At 39.2% G+C, this 20905-nt stretch overlaps 1 protein-coding gene across 3 annotated transcripts in view; it reads left to right on the forward strand.

The window, feature by feature from the left end:
- LOC112104952 (golgin subfamily A member 4) overlaps positions 1 to 20905 on the forward strand; it is a 110231-nt gene that overhangs the window by 20633 nt on the left and 68693 nt on the right. For 2 of the 3 annotated variants that reach the window (XM_026663458.1, XM_026663459.1), the window contains exons 3-6: positions 11672 to 11737; positions 13025 to 13339; positions 15695 to 15742; positions 17213 to 17269. In XM_026663458.1, coding sequence (XP_026519243.1) covers positions 11672 to 11737; positions 13025 to 13339; positions 15695 to 15742; positions 17213 to 17269 — 486 coding nt within the window. Of the gene's footprint in view, positions 1 to 3705; positions 3802 to 11671; positions 11738 to 13024; positions 13340 to 15694; positions 15743 to 17212; positions 17270 to 20905 lie in introns of all 3 variants that reach the window. The other variant, XM_026663460.1, reaches the window with a different exon arrangement.

A 20905-nucleotide genomic window follows, 5' to 3' on the forward strand; every position in this document is an offset into this window, starting at 1 on the left:
ACATGCTGCCGGCCACTTCCGGGGCGCAGCGTGATGTCAGAAGAGGTAGGAACTAGCCTGCCTTAACCGGGCAGCACCACCAATGGGACTTTTAACAGCCCGGTCAGCGGTGCTGACCAGAGCCGGCGTGACCCAGTGCCTTATGTTCCGCGACCCAGTACTGGGTCGTGACCCACAGTTTGAAAACAACTGATATAGACGACAAAATGAAATTCAACAAAGGCAAATGTAAGGTGCTACGCTCAGGGAAGAAAAAACAAATGCATAAATACAGAATGGGAGATAACTCGGTTGGCAGCAGCACTGCTGAGAAGGGTCTGGGAGTAATGGTGGCTCACAACCACGTGAGTCAACAATGTGATGCTGTTGCAAAAAAACCTAAAGGCATTTTTGAGTTGCACTAACAGAGGCATAGCATGCAAGTCATGGAAGGTAATAGTACCGCTCAACTCGGCGCTGGTTAGGCCTCAGCTGGAGTACTGTGTCCAGTTTTGGTCACTGCTGTATAGAAAAGATTTAGAAAACTGTAAAAATCCACTGGTAAGGGACAAAGATGATCAAAGGGATGGATTGCAAGCCATATGAGCAAAGGCTGAAGGAGCTGGGTATGTTTAATTTGGAAAAGAGGAGATTAAGGGGGGACATGATAGTGTTCTTCAAATACTTGAAAGGTTGCCATAAAAAAGACAGTAAATTTGTTCTGTCTTACCACGGGGCAGTACAAGAGGCAATGGGTTCAAACTACAGCATACAAGATTTAGATTAAATCTCAGGAAAAATTTCCTAACTAAGAACAGTAGGACAATGAAACAAACTGTCTAGGGAAGTCATGGAAGCTCCTTCACTGGAGGTTTTCAAAAAGGCTGGATAGCTATCTAGGGTGACCAGATGAGGGAAAGAAAATTTCGGGACACATGAGGGGGCGGCAGAGCAAAAAAAAAAAAAAGCCGAGTCCTGCCCCGGCTGAGCAAAACAACAAACAAACAGTGCTGCCGGCAGATATCGGGACAAAATGCGTCCCAACCGATCTTTTATCGGGACTTCTGGTCACCCTATAGCTATTTGTCTTGAATAGTTGACTCAACAAATCCTGCATCTTAGCAGGGAGTTAGATTTGATGATCCTTGTGGTCCTTTCGAACCCTATGGTTCTGTGATTCTGTGGAAATAGATTACTCAAATAATGCCTTGGTTGAATTTAACTATTTAGTATTGTGAGAAACAAACACCTAATATACCACTACTGTGCAGTCATTATTCAGAACTATCTGATTCCTGAAATTCTTGACAATGTAAAATCAAACTAATCACATTTTAAAATATGCTGAATCAACTGAGCTACAGTCAATATACATTTCATTTTGGAAATCTTCATAAATCTTTAATTATTGGCAGTTATTGCTTTCTACTTACAAGTTTTACAATTTGCATTTCATTGTCTTAGCTGATCTTGTATAAGCACAAAAGAGAACTAGTGTAAAGTCACTTACCGTAGGGTCCGGCGGCAGGCAATCGATGTTCTGGGATCGATTTATCGCGTCTGGTTAAGACGCGATAAATCGATCCCGGATAGATCCCAGAAGTGCTCGCCGTCGACGCCGGTACTCCAGCTCGGCGAGCGGAGTACGCGGCATCGACGGGGGAGCCTGCCTGCAGCGTCTGGACCCGCGGTAAGTTCGGACTAAGGTACTTCGAATTCAGCTACGTTATTAACGTAGCTGAATTTGCGTACCTTAGTCCGAAGTGGGGGGGTAGTGTGGACCAGGCCCTGGTCTCTCCTCCCTGGCTGCAGAAGATCTTATAGTAGAACCAGTGAGGTTCTGCTATATAGAGGGTGGTATAGTGAACTATATGTGTGATTTTTTTTTTTTTTTTCTCTCTTTTGGCTGATGTACTGAGAGGGTAGTGCATCTACTGGATGGGAGGAATCTTCTTTAGCTTTAGGGTTTTTTGGAGGACCAGCATTCAAGGCTCAGCTCCTCAGACTGGTGTGTGATTTCTGTCTCCAAAACATGGCTACATTACAAGAGAAGATTTGGGGAGCTAATAAAGCGGATGGGCACGTGTTGCAGAGTCCAGCTTCACTGAAGCAGATCCATTGGCTATTCCTCTTGCTTAATGGGAGCCATGAGAGCATGGAGACTACTCCAACAAAGAGATTTAGGTAGTGGTTCTGGTGTTGAAGAGTGGCCTCAGGGCAGGGTTAAGGATTCTTCTCTTCCTCCCTCCCTGCCTCAATTTCTGGAGGAATTCTCCAGCAAATAGTCTGGTTGCTGATCTTTATGATGAAATAGGCATGTACTAACTCAGACATGCACATGCTGGAATCTGTTGAGGCTCTCGTTTATATTTCTGTTGCAAATGTTTGCCTTAAATAACAGATCCAAGGGATGGGAAGGAATAAGAACTAAGCCTCTTGAAAGTGTTATTTTCCTGGCCCTGATTCATGTTGTAATATCCAAAGACCACTAGATGTACTTATTAATACAATAGTAAGCACGTCATCCATTTTCTGTAATAAACAGTAATTATAAATCATTATGTTTATGTATGTGTTATTCTAAATCTTCCCATAGATCAAATTGTGTCCTAATTTCAATTATAAACATAGTAACTGGAAGCTTTATGTATCCATTTAAAAAAGATCAGGAACCTAATCATTTTGCAATGGTGTCTCTCCCTAGAAATAATACTTAGGACCTTGAAATCGAGAAATGGTTTCCTTCTGAACCAGTCACAAATGAAAAGCCCTTTAAGTGATTCACTCAGCAGATTACTCAAGTCTAGAATTTCTGAATTGATCAACATGTTAGGCGATAAGATAGCCCGGCCTTTGGTTTCTGAATGTCAGAAAAAGCCTGAAATATATTAACACATATATATTAATTATAGCAATATATTGAAACATGTTATACCATTCTAACAACATTAAATAATAAAACACACTTGAATTCATAATAACGGATTTGAATTGTTATTCCACAGTCTCTCTTCATGGATGCTTTTACTTTCTGTGAGTTTACAAACTCATCTCCTAAGCTGATTCAAATATTTTAAATGTAAACACTACCAGTTGAGTTAGCAATTTCTTGTATCATTTTGTAACTCCTAATGATTCCAGTCATTATGTATGGAGGTGATAGTTAAAGTACAGTTTTGAGCACATCCTACATAATTTAGCATTCCAGGGTTTAAGAACTTTTTACAATTTAATTTAATAAATCTTAGTGGAAGGATAAATATTCAGAAGTACATAGTTTATTTCAATAGTTGTATTAGAGTCGATATAAAAGTACCGATGTTACTTTTCAATATAAATATATTATGTCATAAGCAAATTAACATATCAGGACAAGATGCTTGTTTTGTAGATGTTTATAAATAAAACTATAGTGTCAATGCAAAATAGTACTTGCTCATGCAAGGCTAAATTAAGGCACACTTTTGCTACCACTTTCTTTCCCCTCCAAATAATCAATATAATAGATCTTGGCTGTTATGACAATGAATGATCTAATATATTTCTGTTCTTGCTTTGTATTCCTCAGTGGGTTACGTTTACCATATTGTATCTTTTTGTAGACCCTTTTAGCACTGTGCAGAAATTGAGATGGTGAGATAAACGTTTGCAACATTCTTTGATTTTTTTTCCCTTTCTCATTACTTGTGTTTTTCATCTCCCTGCTTTTTGCATTGAATGACACAGCTGCTAGCCGGGATGATAGCAGAGCCTGCTTTTCTCTCTGAGTATACTATCTTTGCTTTGGATCCCAAACGACCTAAACCACAGAGTGACAGTGTGGTGAGTCCTCCTGCCCTTTTCAGTGATGCCTTTAGCAGGGGGAGGAGAATACTGTTAATTCTAGAAGGCAAAACTAGTGCTGCTTATGGCTTATAGTCTCACAAAGGCATCTTGACTACCCTCTTGCTAACCCTGCACTAAAATTCAGGGGTAATACCCGATAGCTCATGGCTGGTGTGCTGTATGATGTGAACTTATTTTAACACAGAAAATTAACATTGTTCTGTTATACAGGAAAATGCATTCTTCCCAAACTTTCAACAATCAATCGCCACATAGGTTCGTAGCTTCCTTGCCTACAATCCATAAATGCTGCTGTAAGTCATTCTGCTAGTTTTTAATGTCTGTCTTTGGATATTTGAAGGAAAATGGGTATGATAAACATTGATGGTAGTGCTTTTTCTGAAAAAGAACTTTAAAAAGTATGCTATTTGCAGCATATATTGCTATATAGCATATGTACTTGTTCATAAGTCGAATTTTTTTAATAAAAAAGGGAAGCACCAGAGAAGGGGGTTAGCTTATGAACGGGTATAGAGAGGGAGAGGTGGAACACAGCCCCTTCCCCCAACAGAGGAAGCAAGGAGAGGCAGCACAGCAAGCAGAGCCAGAAGGGAAGAGGGGGGGCCAGAGTCTCTCCGCTTCTGGCCATGCTGCTCTCCCCCGAGCCTCCGAAGCAGCTGTAGCTCCGGGGCTGGCAGGCTGCAGCCGTGTCACTTGGCCCTGCCCCCCCAGAGCAGGCTCCAGCCGTGCCGCCCGGCCCCCCGGAGCACACTGCGGCCGTGCTGCCCGGTCTGGCCCGCCGGAGCAGGCTGTGGCTGCACTGCCCAACCTGCCGGAGCAGCTCCAGCCAGGCCAGAGACATCCTCCCTTGGCCCTCCCCAGATAAGGTGGGAAGGGATGGGATGGGGAGAGTGTGGTGATCCTGGGCTAGGGGTGGGGTCATGTGGGAGTTGGTCACCGGGGTTACTCCCCTAACTCCCAGCTTCTCCCCCCCCCCCCCCAAAAGTTTCCCCCCCAATTGCTGTCCCGGCTCGTCAGAGTAAGCAGCTGGCGCGCCGGGACACTTTGTTTACTTAGGTTTACCTCCGTGCCTGCGGACGCTCGAGGTAATCAAATCATCTTGGCCCACCAGCGGCTTATCCTGATGGCCCGGGAGCCAAAGTTTGCTGACCCCTGAATTATAGGGTCAGCTTATGAACGGGTTATACATTTTTTTCCATTTGTACTTATCCATCTTTGGGGGGCGGCAAGGAGGGTCGGCTTATAAACGAACCGGCTTATGATCAAGTATATACGGTATAATGGTAGCAGAAGACCGTTTTCTTACATACAAATTCAGCCATGCCTAACTGGTGGCATGACTGTTAGTGCAATAGTGTGCTATCACTCGGGCAAATACACTTAACACATACTTTTTCAAATGTATATTCCCTTGTCTTGTGCATTGTAAAAGCAGTGTTTCCAGTCTTGGAGCTGGGTGAAAAGCAAGAACAAGAAGAGTGGAGGAGGAAGAACAAACACACCAAGGAATGCTATTTCCAACCTGAACCAAGGTTTCCTTTAACACATCCCTCTTCTTTTGACTGTTTCACGTACTTCTATTCCCTCAGAATCAGAAGAATGGCTGCCTTCTATGCTCTAGTGTTACGACATTTCTGGATGCATAGTGACTGGAAAATATAACATTTTCAAGGGGCTCTGGTCTCCCCATTCTTCAGTATTTACACTTGGCATCCACTGAAATGGCTGCTTTTTGTTCCCCATATAGAGGGGAAAAGAAATATGAGAAGTCACAGAAAGTGTTAGGGGTGAATAAAGTATAGGAAAAGAATTGGGATGTGACCTGCAGCCATACCACTTTGTGCTTTTGATCCTATCTTGCAAGTTAAGCAGGACTGGACTGGAGGTGGTCCTTGGAAGCTTCACAGATATTTGAGTGCTATGTTGATTTAGTATGTGGAGTAGTTCCCTCAGTGTTAGTACTAAATTAGTCCTTTACTATGGTGCTAAGAGGACAGTGAGATGCTGGAGTGGTGCCCTGTTTCTGCTGAGATATAAACCAGAGATGCTAACCAACTAACATTAGAGATCCCATGGAACTTGATCAGTACCTCACTCTCCTGGCCATGTTCAACTCTGGGCCATGTTCCAGTTTAGATACTTTCTGCATACCTAAACTCTCCCTGCAGTTATAATTAGATTCTGTATTCATTTATGCTTCCAGCCATAGACTGTTGTGCACTGAAAAACAGCACACTATGTAGTATCCTAGATGGGCTTCATTTTGGAGCATATATTTCTGTGTATGCTGAAGTGATGGCTGTACATGCCCTCCCTGGGACCCCTAGCTGCACAAATACCCCCCTCTCCCCCTCAAAAAAAGATCATGTGAGGTTTAGCATTAATGGGTATTGCCAGTGTTTTTAATAATGCTTCATCTGTGGCTCTGCCACTTTTTACTTAATCCTTTTCTAAAAATAATACAGTGTGCCCGTGGGGGGCAAGAATGAGAGGGAGAGGAGGTGATCATGAGAACAGTTTTTCTTGACTCCCTTTGATATAGGGAACGGTAGGGACAAAATTAACAGGTTTAAATAAGAAATATTTATTTAGATGAGTTCAGGACACTGGAAACTAAATGTTAAATTAGAGCTCAACTTCCTAGGTTAAATTAAAAATGAAAGGAGACTGTTGTTTGGATTTTTTAAGGCTATTTAAAGGGTGCATCTGATATAGAAAACTGGAGTATAGTGGGGAAGCTGTGAAAGTCTGGTAGCTCTGAATTAGAGAGAATTCTTTTATTCCTTGTGTTCTGTTGATTCTGAGAAGGCTGTTCAAGGTGAAATATTATTCTCAGGTGGAATTCTTGTATGTATGAGAAGTCAGATTGTGGGGGGGGAAATGTACACTAACCGCTTCCTACACTACTCCCTCAATTTCAAAATTTGCACACAATCCCCAAATAGCTGGATTTTTCTGAAAAATGACTGGTAATAAGATAGTTAACAATTTAGACACTTAAACTACCTAAACTTTCAGATTTACCCCTCCATTGAGGTATATGGATCAGTTCACACCTCTCAGAGCTATATTTTCAGGCTGTCTGTGGACTCAGGCAGGCTGCGGTGCATCAGATCACACTCAGGACATTATCTTTGTAAACATAAAGAAACTTAGAGAGAAACCGAGAATTTATTTTTTCTGTGTGCATGGAGGGAAACCTGATTGGGTTGGGGCCACCAGAGAAGTTCCATTAGGATATATCCGATCAATCTGACCCCTCATTTATATACAGTGGAACCTGACTAATCTGCACTAATAAAGATGACCTCATTTGTGGGTTAATGAGGTCTGCACACAGAGCTTGGTTTGGTGATGTCATGCTTGCTATGGATCAGTGGGAGAGAGCCCTGGCATATTAAGTGCTGAGACAGGCTACTTGCATTATTACTGCTGCTTATAGGTTCCTTGTATTCTGCTGGTGTTACTTGCCTGAAGATGCATGGGTCAGGGTTTCTTTGCTCCTGCCTGATTGTGTTTGAGTCACCATAGGAGTAAATAATGTGAGGGGAGCTGGGGTTATTTGCTATCAGAGCCTGAAGCAGCAGTAGCAGTAATCAAAGTAATCTTGATTCAGAGCTTCAGTCAGTGCTAGAAGTCCAGGGAGTGGTGTGGTGCTTCTCCAGTGGCCTGCAGAAAGCCTCACCTCACCTGCACTAAGTTCAAGCCTATAGAAATGTCAGCAGAGCCTCCTTGGTTCTAGTTTTAATAAACCTAAAGTGTTGAAATCCACTAGCATTAAAGAATGTTAAGCTTGTGACTTACCAAAGAGCAAAGTTTTGACATAGCACCTTCCATCCAAGGATCGCAATGCACTTTACAGATATTAAGATATGACCCTCAGAACATAATGGATTTAAATTACTGCAACATTAGGGTTACCATCCGTCCAGGTTTCCTCGGACATGTCCGGCTTTTTTAGCTTTAAATGGCCGTCCGGGGGGGATTTCTAATAAGGTAGAAATGTCTGGGATTTCCCCCTTCCCCTCATGCAGAGTGCGGCGCGGCTGATTGGACGGCTGTGCCTGATTGAAAGCCGCTCGCAGCCACTGGGGCCTCTAGCAGCCAGAGTCCCTCCCCCTCCCCTGCTCCCTCCTCCCCCGCAGAGCAGCACCTTATTTGTTTGGCTGCACGTGGAGCTCGCAGCTCTCCCTCGGCCTGGTGGGGGGGGGGCAGGCAAGGGACAGGGAACGGGGGGTTAGATTGGTCGGAGGTTCGGGGGGAGGCTGTCGGGAGAAGGGGGTGTAGAGAGCGGTTGGGGCAGTCAGGGGACAGGGAGCAAGGAGACTTAGATAGGGGTGGGGTCCTGGGGGCAGTTAGGGTGAGGGGGGACAGGTAGGGGGTAGGGGGATTCTGAGGGGGGCAGGAAGTGGGAGGGGGCGGGGCTGGGGCGGGGCTAGGGTGGCACCCCATGTCCTCTTTTTTGATTGTTGAAATATGGTAACCCTATGTAACATGGCACTGTGTGTAGTGGTCCATTTTTTGTCCTTAGGTGGTACATAAAATTAAACCGTCATTTCCATTCACTACTACAAAACAATAATTTGGTGTATATTTTTTGAGGGCTGTGTGTGTACATTAGAACAACCTACAAAAAGGTTAACAGAATTAAGATTAAATTGTTAATTGTATACTGTGATGGGGGATAGCCGGTTGTGATGCTTCTGGGGTTCACCTAACACCGGGGGTGGTTCTATGCTCGACAGCTTTGGCTCAGCCCTGGCACCAGCAGCCTGCTTACAGTACACCTTCGCTTCTGCCAGCCTGGTTTCTCCTTGCAGGGTGATACCAATAGTCCTTGCAGTCCCGAGTCTTCCCAAAACTATATCCTTTGCAGTGCTCCACCCCTCCCACTGTAGCACTCACAAAGCCGTATGAAGTTCACTGCTTCTTTAAAAAGACAGTACACAGCACCAGCCTGTTGGTTTGGCTGAGGATTTTATTCTTCAGTTTGAAACGCTGCACTGAGATGGTTTTGTAATAAAACATGATTAAGTTTATTAACAAAGAACAGATAATTAAGTGATACCAAATAGAAGAAATTGGGATAGACATGGGGTTACAAATAAAAATATGCATCTAAGACTAAAACCTAATTTAACAAACTAGAGTCTTTTGTTTTCTCACCACAGTCATTCTTCCAGCATGGCTGGCCAGTCCTTAGTCAGGCTCCACCACAGAGCCCAAAGCACATGGTTTCTTTGTCTCCTCAGGTGAAGGATGCCCAAATAGATTTCTCTGTTTCTATTTTTAAAATTTCTTTGGTTTCAAAGTCAGAAAGACCTCCTGGGAGCTCAGCTTGCTGCCCACCAAAGAGCTGATGCCATGTTAAATTTTGTAGTCTTCCTGTTGTGATAATTAAGTGGTTGTCTCCCCCACTTACTAGTTTGATGGCTTTGTTTACCTAGTATGTACTTTTATTGTCTCTCCTTGCCCAATTTACATTGGAGACACATTCAAGTGGGCAGAACCACATTCCTTTGTTTATTGAGAGGTGATTTAAGCCCCACCTGCCAAATACGTTTTAAGAACGTATTTTCAGTATATAGTTATAATCTTTCATATCACATGTAAATACACCACTCATAATATTAATGACTGGTGTATTACAAGTTCGCATGTGATACCTTACATGACATCTTTTAGATACAGATTATGACAGCAGTGAGTTGGGGTCTGCTGAGTTAGTCAGGCCAGCTGAGTCTCTGTGCCAGATAGCAGTGAGCCCTTTCCCCTCTGGCATTGGGGTGCTCTTAGGGTCACAGTGGTGGTGTATTTTGGTTTCAACTTTGAAACTACATTTCACAATAATCTTTATAGATGCCGTTCTCGTGTCAGTTCATATGTTTTTAATAAATATAAATACCTGATTGAAATTAGTAAATACTGTTGCTTCAGTCTAAAAAATGTTAACATACTTGTTTATGAAACAGACATATAAAACCTTCACAGCTCTGTGCTAAATCCATGATATGACCACCAGGTGCATCTTGTATCTGATGTGTGTTGCTTACTTAGGCCAGGTCTACACTCAAAACTTAAGTTGACCCAGCTATGTTGATCATGGGTGTGAAAAGTCCACACCCCGAAGTGATATAGTTAAGATGACCTAACCCCCAGCGTAGATAATGCTAGGTTGACACAAGAATTCTTCCATCAACCTAGCTACTGCTTCTCAGGGAGGTGGATTAACTATGTCGACAGGGGAACCCCTCCCATCTCTGTAGTGTCTACACTGAAGCAATACAGCAGCACGGCTGCAGCTGTGCCATTTTAATGTGTCAAATGCAGACAAGCCCTAAGCCTGTAAACTCATTGCAGCAGGGATTGTCTGAGCATAGTATTGGTACTGCACAAATGATGAATCAGAAGTTTATATTTTTATTTAGGTCTCCCTAATTACTAGCTTTCTAAGCTAGAAAGTGAAAACTGAGAGCCGGGGGGCAGTTGTGAGTAAAACCTATTGAAAGCTATGACAGCCCCATAAGTGGAATACATAGGGACTGTAGGGAAGCAATAGTTGTCCCAAGAAACTTGGTATTTCCTTTAGCGGTACAGTCCTCTTAAGGAGTGCACAGATTTTGTGCTCAGTGTAGACAGAATACAATTTTCAAAACTAAACAGACTTTCTATGTGGCTTCTTTTATTGCTCATTTCACTCAGTGTCAGTTTGGATGTACAATGTGTATCGCTCTCAGGCTTCCTTGTCTGTTCTGGATTCCCTTCTTCCTTGGCACCCTGAGTCCATCCATCCCTTCTGAATCCATCGGAAGCCCTTTTTAGCTTATAGGAGTACACTTCCTCTTTCCCGTGCTCCTCCTTTTAGTTTTTACAGTAAATATATACAATATAATTTCATTGTAGACATATTGTGTTAAACCCAACACATTTGCAATTATAGTAATATCTGTATACTTTAACTGCACATGTCTTGCATGTGATGGCTTACGTACAAATGTTTGTGTTAAATTAATCTGCCATACCTTGATTTAAAAATCCCTTTTATATAATTTTAATGTTTCCATTATAATGTAATTCTTATTTTTTGGCTCAGTTTAGATACATTGCCGTTCTTAGCCTGAAAGATCCTCACTTCCAGGTTTTAGCATGTTTACCACTTCAACCTGCATTGGATTGAATACCAATGAAGTATTTGAATTTATTCAGGTCAAGAAGCTGCTGAACTCATGTAAACAGAGAGGGAAGGAAAGGAAATCATCTCTTAATAAAAAATTTTAAAAAATTGCTTTCTGTTGACTTTTCATTTGGTAGTGGAGGAGGAATGTTTATTTTAAAAAGTTTTGCATACCATAACTTTTCTGAAAGTGTCATTTCTTTCTCTGTACTTAGTCATAAACTTCTGAGTGTATAGATATGAGGGATGGTAATATGGGTATTTGCTTACAATCCATGTGGTAATAGTGTAATACTTGTTACCAGTCAATCACACTTTTCCTGCTATCATTTCCATTTGTTTTTGGTACCTTTGTTAATGAATAAATATTACAAATGTAATCCCTGTGAGTAATTTAAGAAGAGATGTTGGCATTTGAAGTTCTCAGTGCATTAATCAATGCACCCACAGCAGCTTTGTAGTTCTATATATTGCAACAATTTGTTTTTTCAAAACTTAACATAGTGGTTGCAGTTTGCATGAAGGCATTTAAAAAAAGAAAAAGTACTAATTATATTTACTAAAAACATTTACAAAGCCACAGAACAGGGATGCTGTTTGTAACAAGTGGGTTTCTTTGTGCTTTATAATGTGTTCCTTTTCTTGTAATATTTTTATTTTCTTCCACCATAGAATGTATCTAAACAAACAACCCCCAAATCCACAGACAAAAATGGAAGTGAACCACCTTCCCCTCAGGTACTTCTTTCTGTAGCATTTTAATTTCATTAAAAATGCTGTTGACTAATTTAGCCTATATTGATACATTCACGTGACTCAATATTAGAGTAGAGGTGGCCAAATACTTTGATGTGTAAGTTGCACAGTTCAGTGATTGCCCGTTATGACTGGGCAGCTTAAACCGTTGGATTGCTATTAATAAATGGTAGTTTTGTGGGAAATGGAGATTTAGATGTGTGAAGCTGCATAAACCTCTCTTTCTTTTCCAATGGGCCATTTTAATAAAACGTGGTGACATGTAGGTAGGCCCCCAGTCTTACCCCAAATAGCATGGCTAGTTCAGTGTAGCTGGGTATTACTTTCAGGCTTTTGTAAAACAGATTGTGTTGCATGGATGCAAAGTGAGTTTCTACTGGAAGAAAAAGTTTTGGTAGGGTTAAAAAGAATTGTGGTAGAGTACTGACTGAGTGTGCAGGATATGTTTAGTACCATTATAGAACTTCATTTGTATAATTCAGTAACTATACTCTTTTGCAGTGGAAAGTACTATATTAGAACTAAGTATCTGAAGTGAGTATAAAGAACTAAGACCATCAGAGAGTTAACCAGTGGTTCTCAAACTTTTTTACTGGTGTCCTCTTTCACATAGCAAGCCTCTGAGTGCAACCCCCCCATATAAATTAAAAACATTGTTAAATATATTTAACATCATTAAAAATGCTGAAGGCAAAGCGGGGTTGGGATGGAGGTTGGCAGCTCATGACCCCTCCCCCCCCCATGTAAAAACCTCGCGACCCCCTGAGGGGTCTCGACCCCCAGTTTGAGAACCCCTGGAGTAAACACTACGCTTATTTACTGTAGAAGTACTTGTATAATAAACTTACTATATAGGTCATAGGAAACATACTTCAATATCTTTGAGATATGTTTAATGACTTATAAATCTGTTGTAAAATATTGGCTTCTGTTTAACAATATCTGTTTGACTTCTTTTGTAACTTAAGAGCAAATATGATATTTATGTAACTATTAGATTTTTGTTGTTAGCTGTTTTTAAAAAAACAAAGTAACGATCATTTAAAAACCTGTTTAAATTATTGCTAGGATGCTATTAATTTAAATTCTTTACCATAGAGTTCAGTACAGAGGCTTATTTCAAACTGTTGCACTAGATAAGTAGTTTTGTTTCAAAGAAAAAGAAAAATCACTATGAAGATAGTATTTTAGTGTGTAAATGTACCTGTATTTTTAATTGATCTTATTTATTGAAGTGCCAAAGTAATCAATTCCCTTATATTTTTGCAGTTAAGTGACACTCAGACTTTTGCACAGAAACTCCAACTCCGGGTTCCTTCAATGGAATCTTTGTTTCGAAGTCCAGTAAAAGAATCCCTGTTCCGCTCTTCTTCTAAAGAGTCCCTGGTACGAACTTCTTCAAGGGAGTCATTAAATCGACTGGACTTTGACACACCTGGTCCCACATTTGATCCACCATCTGATGTTGAAAGTGAGGCAGAAGAGTCACTGGGAAACATGGACAGCCTCAGCAAAGAACAGCTTTTACAACGATTGCGTAGAATGGAACGTAGTTTAGGCAACTACAGAGGAAAATATTCTGAGGTAAGTAAATGTTTATTGACTTTCCTAAAAGTGGGAGGGAAGAAAAGAGGCTGAGGAGGAGGCAGGAGTGACAGGCTGAAAAAGTGGAAGAAATTTATCAGTTCACTATTCAATAGCTGTGTATTTGGGACCAGGGTATTCATTAGTGGCTAGTAACTTGAAACTTAGTTTTTTTTTATTTCTAGATGAATTTGTATTTCTAGATGAATTTTTTTGATTTTGGTAATCTGTAGAACGTTGAAATATTTAACTTCTCTTGTTTATAAGCAAAACCATATTACCACCAACTGAGTTGGATTAGTTGGAGTCTCTTGAGTTATATGAAAAACATACTTGTGAAAGGTTTCCTGAGCTAAAGATCATGTTGAATATAATTGAAATATTGCTCAAATCTGCAATTGTAATAGTGTTTCACAGTGAGTTTAGCATGGGATGCAGTTGCATGGCAGTAGATTGTACTTCTCAAGGAGAGCATTCAGAGGCAAAGTACAAAAATGTATGTTTACATGTTCTGATTGATGTATTCCATGTACAACATACAAATGTTTGTTTCTGTTTTGCCTCCATTGGTCTTTCATTTTAAATCACAACCCACAAATTTCTACTTAAAAGCAAACAAAATTTTCCTTGTTTATATTCAAGGACCATAGATTTCACAGTTTTCAATGAAAATTGATCACCTTCATTTTCTAATGTTGATCTGAAAAGCCATCCCTCCCCATTTTTTCTTTAAATACATTTTTTTACTCAGAATTGAACATTGCAAAAGTCTTTATGGTTCTCTGAATATAGTCTGCCTGTGAATATAGAAATTTCTATGCAAATCTGGCTCCTGATGTGACAATGAAGGGAGTAAAAATAGGTGCATATCTTTATTTTTATTGTTTCATGTGTGTGTGCAGGGAGACATCCTAGTCTCTCAACCTTATTGATCAAATAGATTACAATTAGAATGAACAAAACAAATCTGACAAATTCATTTTCTCTCCTTTCACTAAGAATCTGAAGGCACAATTATATACTTTTCAGTGTTTTCTAGCTGGTCACTGCAGTATCAACTGTGTTAATATACAATAAATTAAACCCTACCTATGTAAACCTAGTGATCTTTGTATAACTCTAAAGAAAGTGCTACTAAAGAGGTGGTTTTCTTCAGTGTCCTGATTTTGAGTATGGTCTATTAATTAGTTCCTAATTCTCTCTAAAAATCTGTTAGTTTATTCTATGGAACAGATTTCCTTTTCTTCCTGAAACTGTTTTGTTGTTCAGGCATGTACATTGGGATTTCCATACAGCTACAATCATTATTTTTGTGCTTCTAATAATAAAAAATTTAAAAGGGGAGTTGGCTTCGTGGGCTACGTATTCCCACAAAATCCTTGAATGGCTGTTGTCATAACTAAATGTGCTTTTAAAATATTATCGATTTGTTTTCTTCTGTCCCAAGAGGTTTTTTTTTTTTTTTTTTTTTTCCCCTAGACAGGACTATCACGTGTGCTTAAAATTGCTAATTGCCCCACATTTTCTCCAGCATAGTATATTAGGATTTCATGTGGCATCTCAGATCTCTGGATGCACACAAAGTTTTGGCTAAACAGAGTACTGCTTAACCAGTTTCAAAAGTTTATGCTCTGGCACCCGAGTGCCATTATGATATTGTAGGCCTGCCAGCTTTGCAAATGGTAGGGGAACATCCCCGAAGTTTAATTAAACTGAGTTGTGCTATTATTCATTAAGTCTTTGTCAATTTACAATGAGAAACTTTGTCCATTTACAATCTTTTTGTCCACCAATTCTGCTGGGTGTATGTGAGGCGAATGGGAAGAAGTTCAGTGCTTCAGGAGCCTCTCTTTATAAGGATTATATACATTCTATCTTGTACATCCTCATATTATAAAATGAAGTTTAGTCTATCTGGGGTTTAGAGGCGTACATAGAAGCACTGGGTCGTTTTTCGGGTGTGTAGCTTTTCAGCCATACTCCTTATTCTCTTGACTGCCGGCATGAAACTTATTTTATCACCTGTGCTTAAAGGCTTTTCTCTGAGGGGACAAATGGTACATGGCATGCTGAGTAACCTTCCTGTTTTGTTTTTGCCATTCAGACTTTGAAACCTAAACACATTTGGTATTGGGAAAATATTTTATTAGAAAACATTCCCCTGCTGAGCTTTGGTATGTACTACCCAAAGGAGGAATGTTCATGAAAAAGGTATCTGTAGGGGCCTGCCTGGTGAAGTGAGGAGTTTGAGAATTTAGTTAAAACTTTATAGTTTAAGCAAGTTAACTTCAAATTAGATAATTCTGGATAGAGCTGGACTTAATTAACCAATATGTTTGCTTTGTATATTTTTAGCTGGTCACTGCCTATCAGACTGTCCAGAGAGAGAAGAAAAAGCTACAGGTAAGAAGAGGTACAATTTTTCCTGTATTGCCCGAGCATATTTCTGAATTTTAAAATGTTCTTCTCTTGCATAGTAAAATATGTAAGTGATGTACTAGTAATTAAAGAAAAAGAAGCCAAGCAGCCGAATCGCTTTATTTTAAAGGTAACTTTCCTTTTTCTTTTGGCATGTTAAAAATAAGTCACACTAGCACTAAAATATTTTTAATACTAAAATTTCAGATTAGGGATTTTTTTGTGGTTCAATCTTTTCTTCTGTAACAGTTTGAAATGTATTCTCTTCTTTACTTTAAAAAAGGCAAAAAATAGCTCATGCTAAATAAATTGAATACATTTTCTATATAAGGTGGTACTTGTGTGTATCTTATATGCAGTATGGATTCCAGAATCACTTAATTTTGTAGTTTTCCTTTCACTATCACATATACCACCACCACCTTTTCTTTAAAGTGTTGTAGGCAGAGTGCTTGTGTACTGTGTGCTACATTGGATCTAAAGTCTTTCATAACCCCCTGATTTCTGCAATGTCCTGTTGCTAAATTCTGTGCTAGTGTTAACACATTGCAAAATCTTTCCAGAATGATTTCAATGAAATCCAAAAATTTACTATCCATTCATTACTCTAATTTAGTATTGCCATAATTTTCTGTGTGAAGGGACACAGTAATCATTTCACACACTTATATTTGATATAGCAAAGGAATACCAGGTATATGGGTTCTACAAGCCCCTTTGTTGCTTGCATATGAAGTAGCATTCACAGCTTTTTGAAACCCATATAGCAGGTACAAGAAAAGCAGGGGGGAAATGAAAAGCCATTGTGTCCTATGGGTGAAAAATGCTCTTATGAAGGTGTAGGGGTGGCTAAACACATGGAACAGTAATTTGAAAAAAACAAAAAACAACTTAGACAAACAGTAAACTTAGAAATCCTTTGGAGAAAGACTCAGAGGATGTACAAAAGGGTAAGAAAACATACAGAAAGTGGAAAAATGAGAGGCCAGTGTTCCTCAGGGGACATAAAGTAAGTGAGCATTCTGAAAAGCTAGGGAATCAAATGAGAAAATATCATAATGCAAGGTTAAAAGTTAAATTCAAGTAATAATAAAAAAAAAATAGAAACCACAGGTTATAGGGGAATAAAAAGAGGCTGTTTATTTTCAATTGTGACTCTTCAGTTGGGGATGCTTGCTACACTTCTGTGTGGTTGGTTTGTTTGTTTTGTTTTTTTTAGCAGCCACAGCCAGGATCAGGGCATAGGGATTTTAATGCTCTGTTTTATAATTTGCTAGTAATCCCTTTTGTACTAATACTTTGACAAGGCAAGGTAATCAGGCAGATTGATTTGGAAGAGAGATGCAGAACATAAGTACCCTATACTAAAGTTAAGTATCTGTAGCTTCAGTGTGAATACTTTAAGTAAAAATTTGAATTTACTTAAACATATTCTGCTTTTTCTTTTTTATTAAGGGTATATTGAGCCAGAGCCAGGATAAAGCACTTCGTAGAATTGGAGAACTACGAGAGGTAACTTCAATTGATGGTTGAATATTTTTAAATTCATACAAAATACACTGATGATTTATCCTTTGATGTGCAGTTTTTTTAGTTTGTAGTAATTAACAAATTCTATAATACCACTGCCATAAACCTGGAATTCCCTTCACCATTTCTGTCCACCTTTTTTTGTATTATGTTCTTTCCTATCTTGCTTATTTCCACATCAGCCACTGCTGTCTTGATCTAGGATAAAGCACAGTTCCATAACATTGTGATAGAACTGTGTTTGCCTGTTTACACTATTCCTCTTGTCCCTGCCCCAAATGAGTTATAACATGAATACCCCCAACTGTGACAGAAAACTGAGGCTAGCATGTGGTTCTTCTTGCAGCTTAGATGAGGCCTAACAGTGGATGAGGATATGAAATTTGTGACTGCTTCAGTGGTTGGAAATGGGATTGCACATCATTTTAGTATACATTTTCCAAAGATGATCTGCAAATAATTTCAGAGAATTTTGTGACAAGATTTGCAGATTCCTATCTGTTTTAGACTCACTGTGCTTAGTTACTACAGGCATAAGCACTATAGAAATACCTAAAATCACCTTTAAGCAGACAATAGAAAAATACTAAGTTATTGTAAAAAACTGAGTTGAATTTCATAACTTTCTCATAAAGTGTCTTTCCCACCTTGATGATTTTTGAAAAGTCATTTAATTTGTACTCGTTTATTATCCTGCCTTTGGTATTGAGCAAAACCAAACAATGAGCAGAACCCAGTTCATGAAGAGGCATTATCTTGCTTTAATTTCTACCATATACGACTCTATTCTTTAAAACCATGCCAGGGTTTTGAGTTATTTCTTATTTACAAAAATATTTTTATCATGTAACATACAATATAATTAAAATCAGGATGAGTGGACATAAATATGATAAACTGATCAAATTAAAACAGTCCTGTCCATTTGAAATTGTGAACCTATGCTGTATATAGTTAAGTAGCATGTTAGGTAAGTTCATTGGCAAGTATGCCTCCTTTTAATTTAACTTACATGGTATTTACAAAGTGTATAGGAATCATGTCACAAGTTTAACAAATATCTGCAACCTGTTAGAGAGAGAGCAAGGTATACTGACTGTTTTACAAAACCAAGGTAAAGATCCCTAATGAAATGCAATCAGAAATTGAAGCGACTTACCACACAGGTATTGGGTATCAGAGTGAAATGTCAACTCTGCTTTCACACAGAAACATTAGTCTTCAATTTATACATGTTCCTAACTCTACATAACAAGCTCCCACAGAAATCTAGGCCCCCCCCCCCCCCCTCATTCAAAACCAAATACCTTCTCCTTAACTGCCATTCTGATGTAACTGGGTTCCACACACTGCTTTCATCATATTCTCACTTGTTGCTATAGCTCTCAACACTGTTGCTAAGATCTTTAAAATGTCATTGTATCATCATTCTGATTTAGGAGATTTTAGGTGGTTAAACTCCTATGTTTTTTGCCAAACAAATGATCTAGAAGATTATTTAATAAAGATAAAAGGAGTTTCTCAGGCATAATCTCACTAAAATAAAGTGGCCGTATTTCACATTCATTGGCAAGAAGGGGCTCACAGGTTTCCTTGTGTGCCAACCTTCTTTTAAACTATTTTTTGGTCTGTAATCACAAAGTGCTGTTCCTCAACAATGTGGGGTCTAATTCAGGTGAGCACAGTTTGTAGAATTTTAATTGTAACTCTCAGTAATTTTGACTCATGATCACATTCTGTATTGTATAGCAAATGATAATGTTTTTACAAAAGATAAAGGGAGGTGACAAATTAGCTACCCCCTTCCCTTATTAAAAATTTTAAGTTAAATTTCCATGACAGTCATCTTATAACTATCTGAAATGAAACATCCTCATTTGGGCATGACCCTTTTCCTATGGAAGTAACAAAACTCCCTGTGCAATGGTTCAGGAGTTGGGTCTCTACTGAGAAATTTAGACAGATCTTTCCTTAAAAGATACTTTGATTCTTATCATGCTTTTCGTAAAGATAATTTACTCTAAATCTGAGTACATCTTTACTGAAAACCATAGTCATATGCATAGCTTAAGACTGATGATAACCTTACAGAAGGGTTACTAATTATGTAATATTGAATTTATTCAGTGTTTCCCTAATCTGCATCAAATTATATTTGCAGCTCTGGAAAAGATTGTCTAAAACCAGATCTTGAAAAAGTCAAAAATTAATAGGAAGCAGTCTGTTGGTCTAAGCCAGTGATGGTCAATTATTTTTTTGTCGGGGTCCCAATTTCTTGGTCAAGATATAGTCAAGGGCCAGAGAAAATAATAATTAAAAAAAACCCCAATAATGATAAGTAAATAAAAAGATTTTGGAGTCCGTTCAAAAGAGTCTGGCGGTCCGTATTTGGCCCGCAGTCTGCCTATTGACCTCCCATGCTCTAAGCCATCAACTTCGGTAGAGTTTGATTCCTAACTTTCCAAAAAATAATCAAAGGTGCTACTAGTAATCTAGATATATTTCTTGTAAACAAAATTTGTTTTAAATAAGTGTTCTTTCTTTGAAAGAGTTGCCCCTTACTGTAGAAATGGAGGTTAAATTGAGTCTCCTCTGAGGATAAGTCCACAACATAACAATGCCCTGTAAATGAACACTTCCCTGCCTGCCTTTTCTGTTCTTTACCAATAATAATTTCAGGGCTTGCAGATACAGCAGAGGAACATTTTATCATCTGTAACTTACATCTGTAGCAGTAGAATTCTTTGGCATTTGTTGTCACCCTGAGCTTTTTTTGTCTTTGCCAGCTTGAAAGTATTGCAGGTGAGACTCTCAATGCAGGAAACAGGGTAATCAATAGATAGTGAGAAATGTAAAGCAAAGCGAGGCTAAAAAAGTGAACTCAGTTGAATGGGAAGTGAAAAGGAGCAGTCTGTGTCTTGGAACTCTCCTCTTAAACACAATCCTCCTGTCTCTGCATGGCTCGTATGGTAAGCTCACAAAGATGCTATTCTTTATAGGCAGTTGCTGTTCTCAAAGATGACATCAGGGAGGGAGGGTTCAGTTATGACATCTGGAACTCATCCATGAAGGTAAGGGGTAGCAGTAAGACTTAGAGCCTAAAAGTGAGGTTAACAGTGTCAAATGGGAATAAAGAGGAGAGTGAGCAGTCAGTGTCCAAGGTCTTGCCCCAGCTGTCTTGCTTTGTCTCCTTCTGTCTCTGCATGGCTTGCACAAACCCAGACTTACAGGTGCAGTTCTCTGATAGGTAAATGCTTTTCTCAAAATAGGCACCTGTGAAATGGTAGTAATTAGATTCGGTCCACTAGCTCTACCTGGTAAACTTACTTTAAAAATGTCTATATATCATTGGGGGCATATATGTTGATGAAAGTAAGTTTTTAAAAACTAAAGTCCTAGGAAATGATTTTCAATGGATGCATGTTTAAATGCATTCATTTCTTACAGTCAACAGAATATCTATTAAGTCTTGCTCCAGTAGAACTGTTTAGCAATTGACCACTTAAAGAGGTTTACAGATGTACCCTTCCGCACTTCGAGCACTGTTGTACTGTAGTTGCTGCTCTGTAATATAGATCTTGAAGCGTTTAGGAATATTTACTCCTTTCAGAGGAGAAT

The sequence above is a fragment of the Terrapene carolina genome, unplaced genomic scaffold (genome assembly GCF_002925995.2).
Source record: "Terrapene carolina triunguis isolate 2854851 unplaced genomic scaffold, T_m_triunguis-2.0 Scaffold33715, whole genome shotgun sequence".
Classification (NCBI taxonomy): domain Eukaryota; kingdom Metazoa; phylum Chordata; order Testudines; family Emydidae; genus Terrapene; species Terrapene triunguis.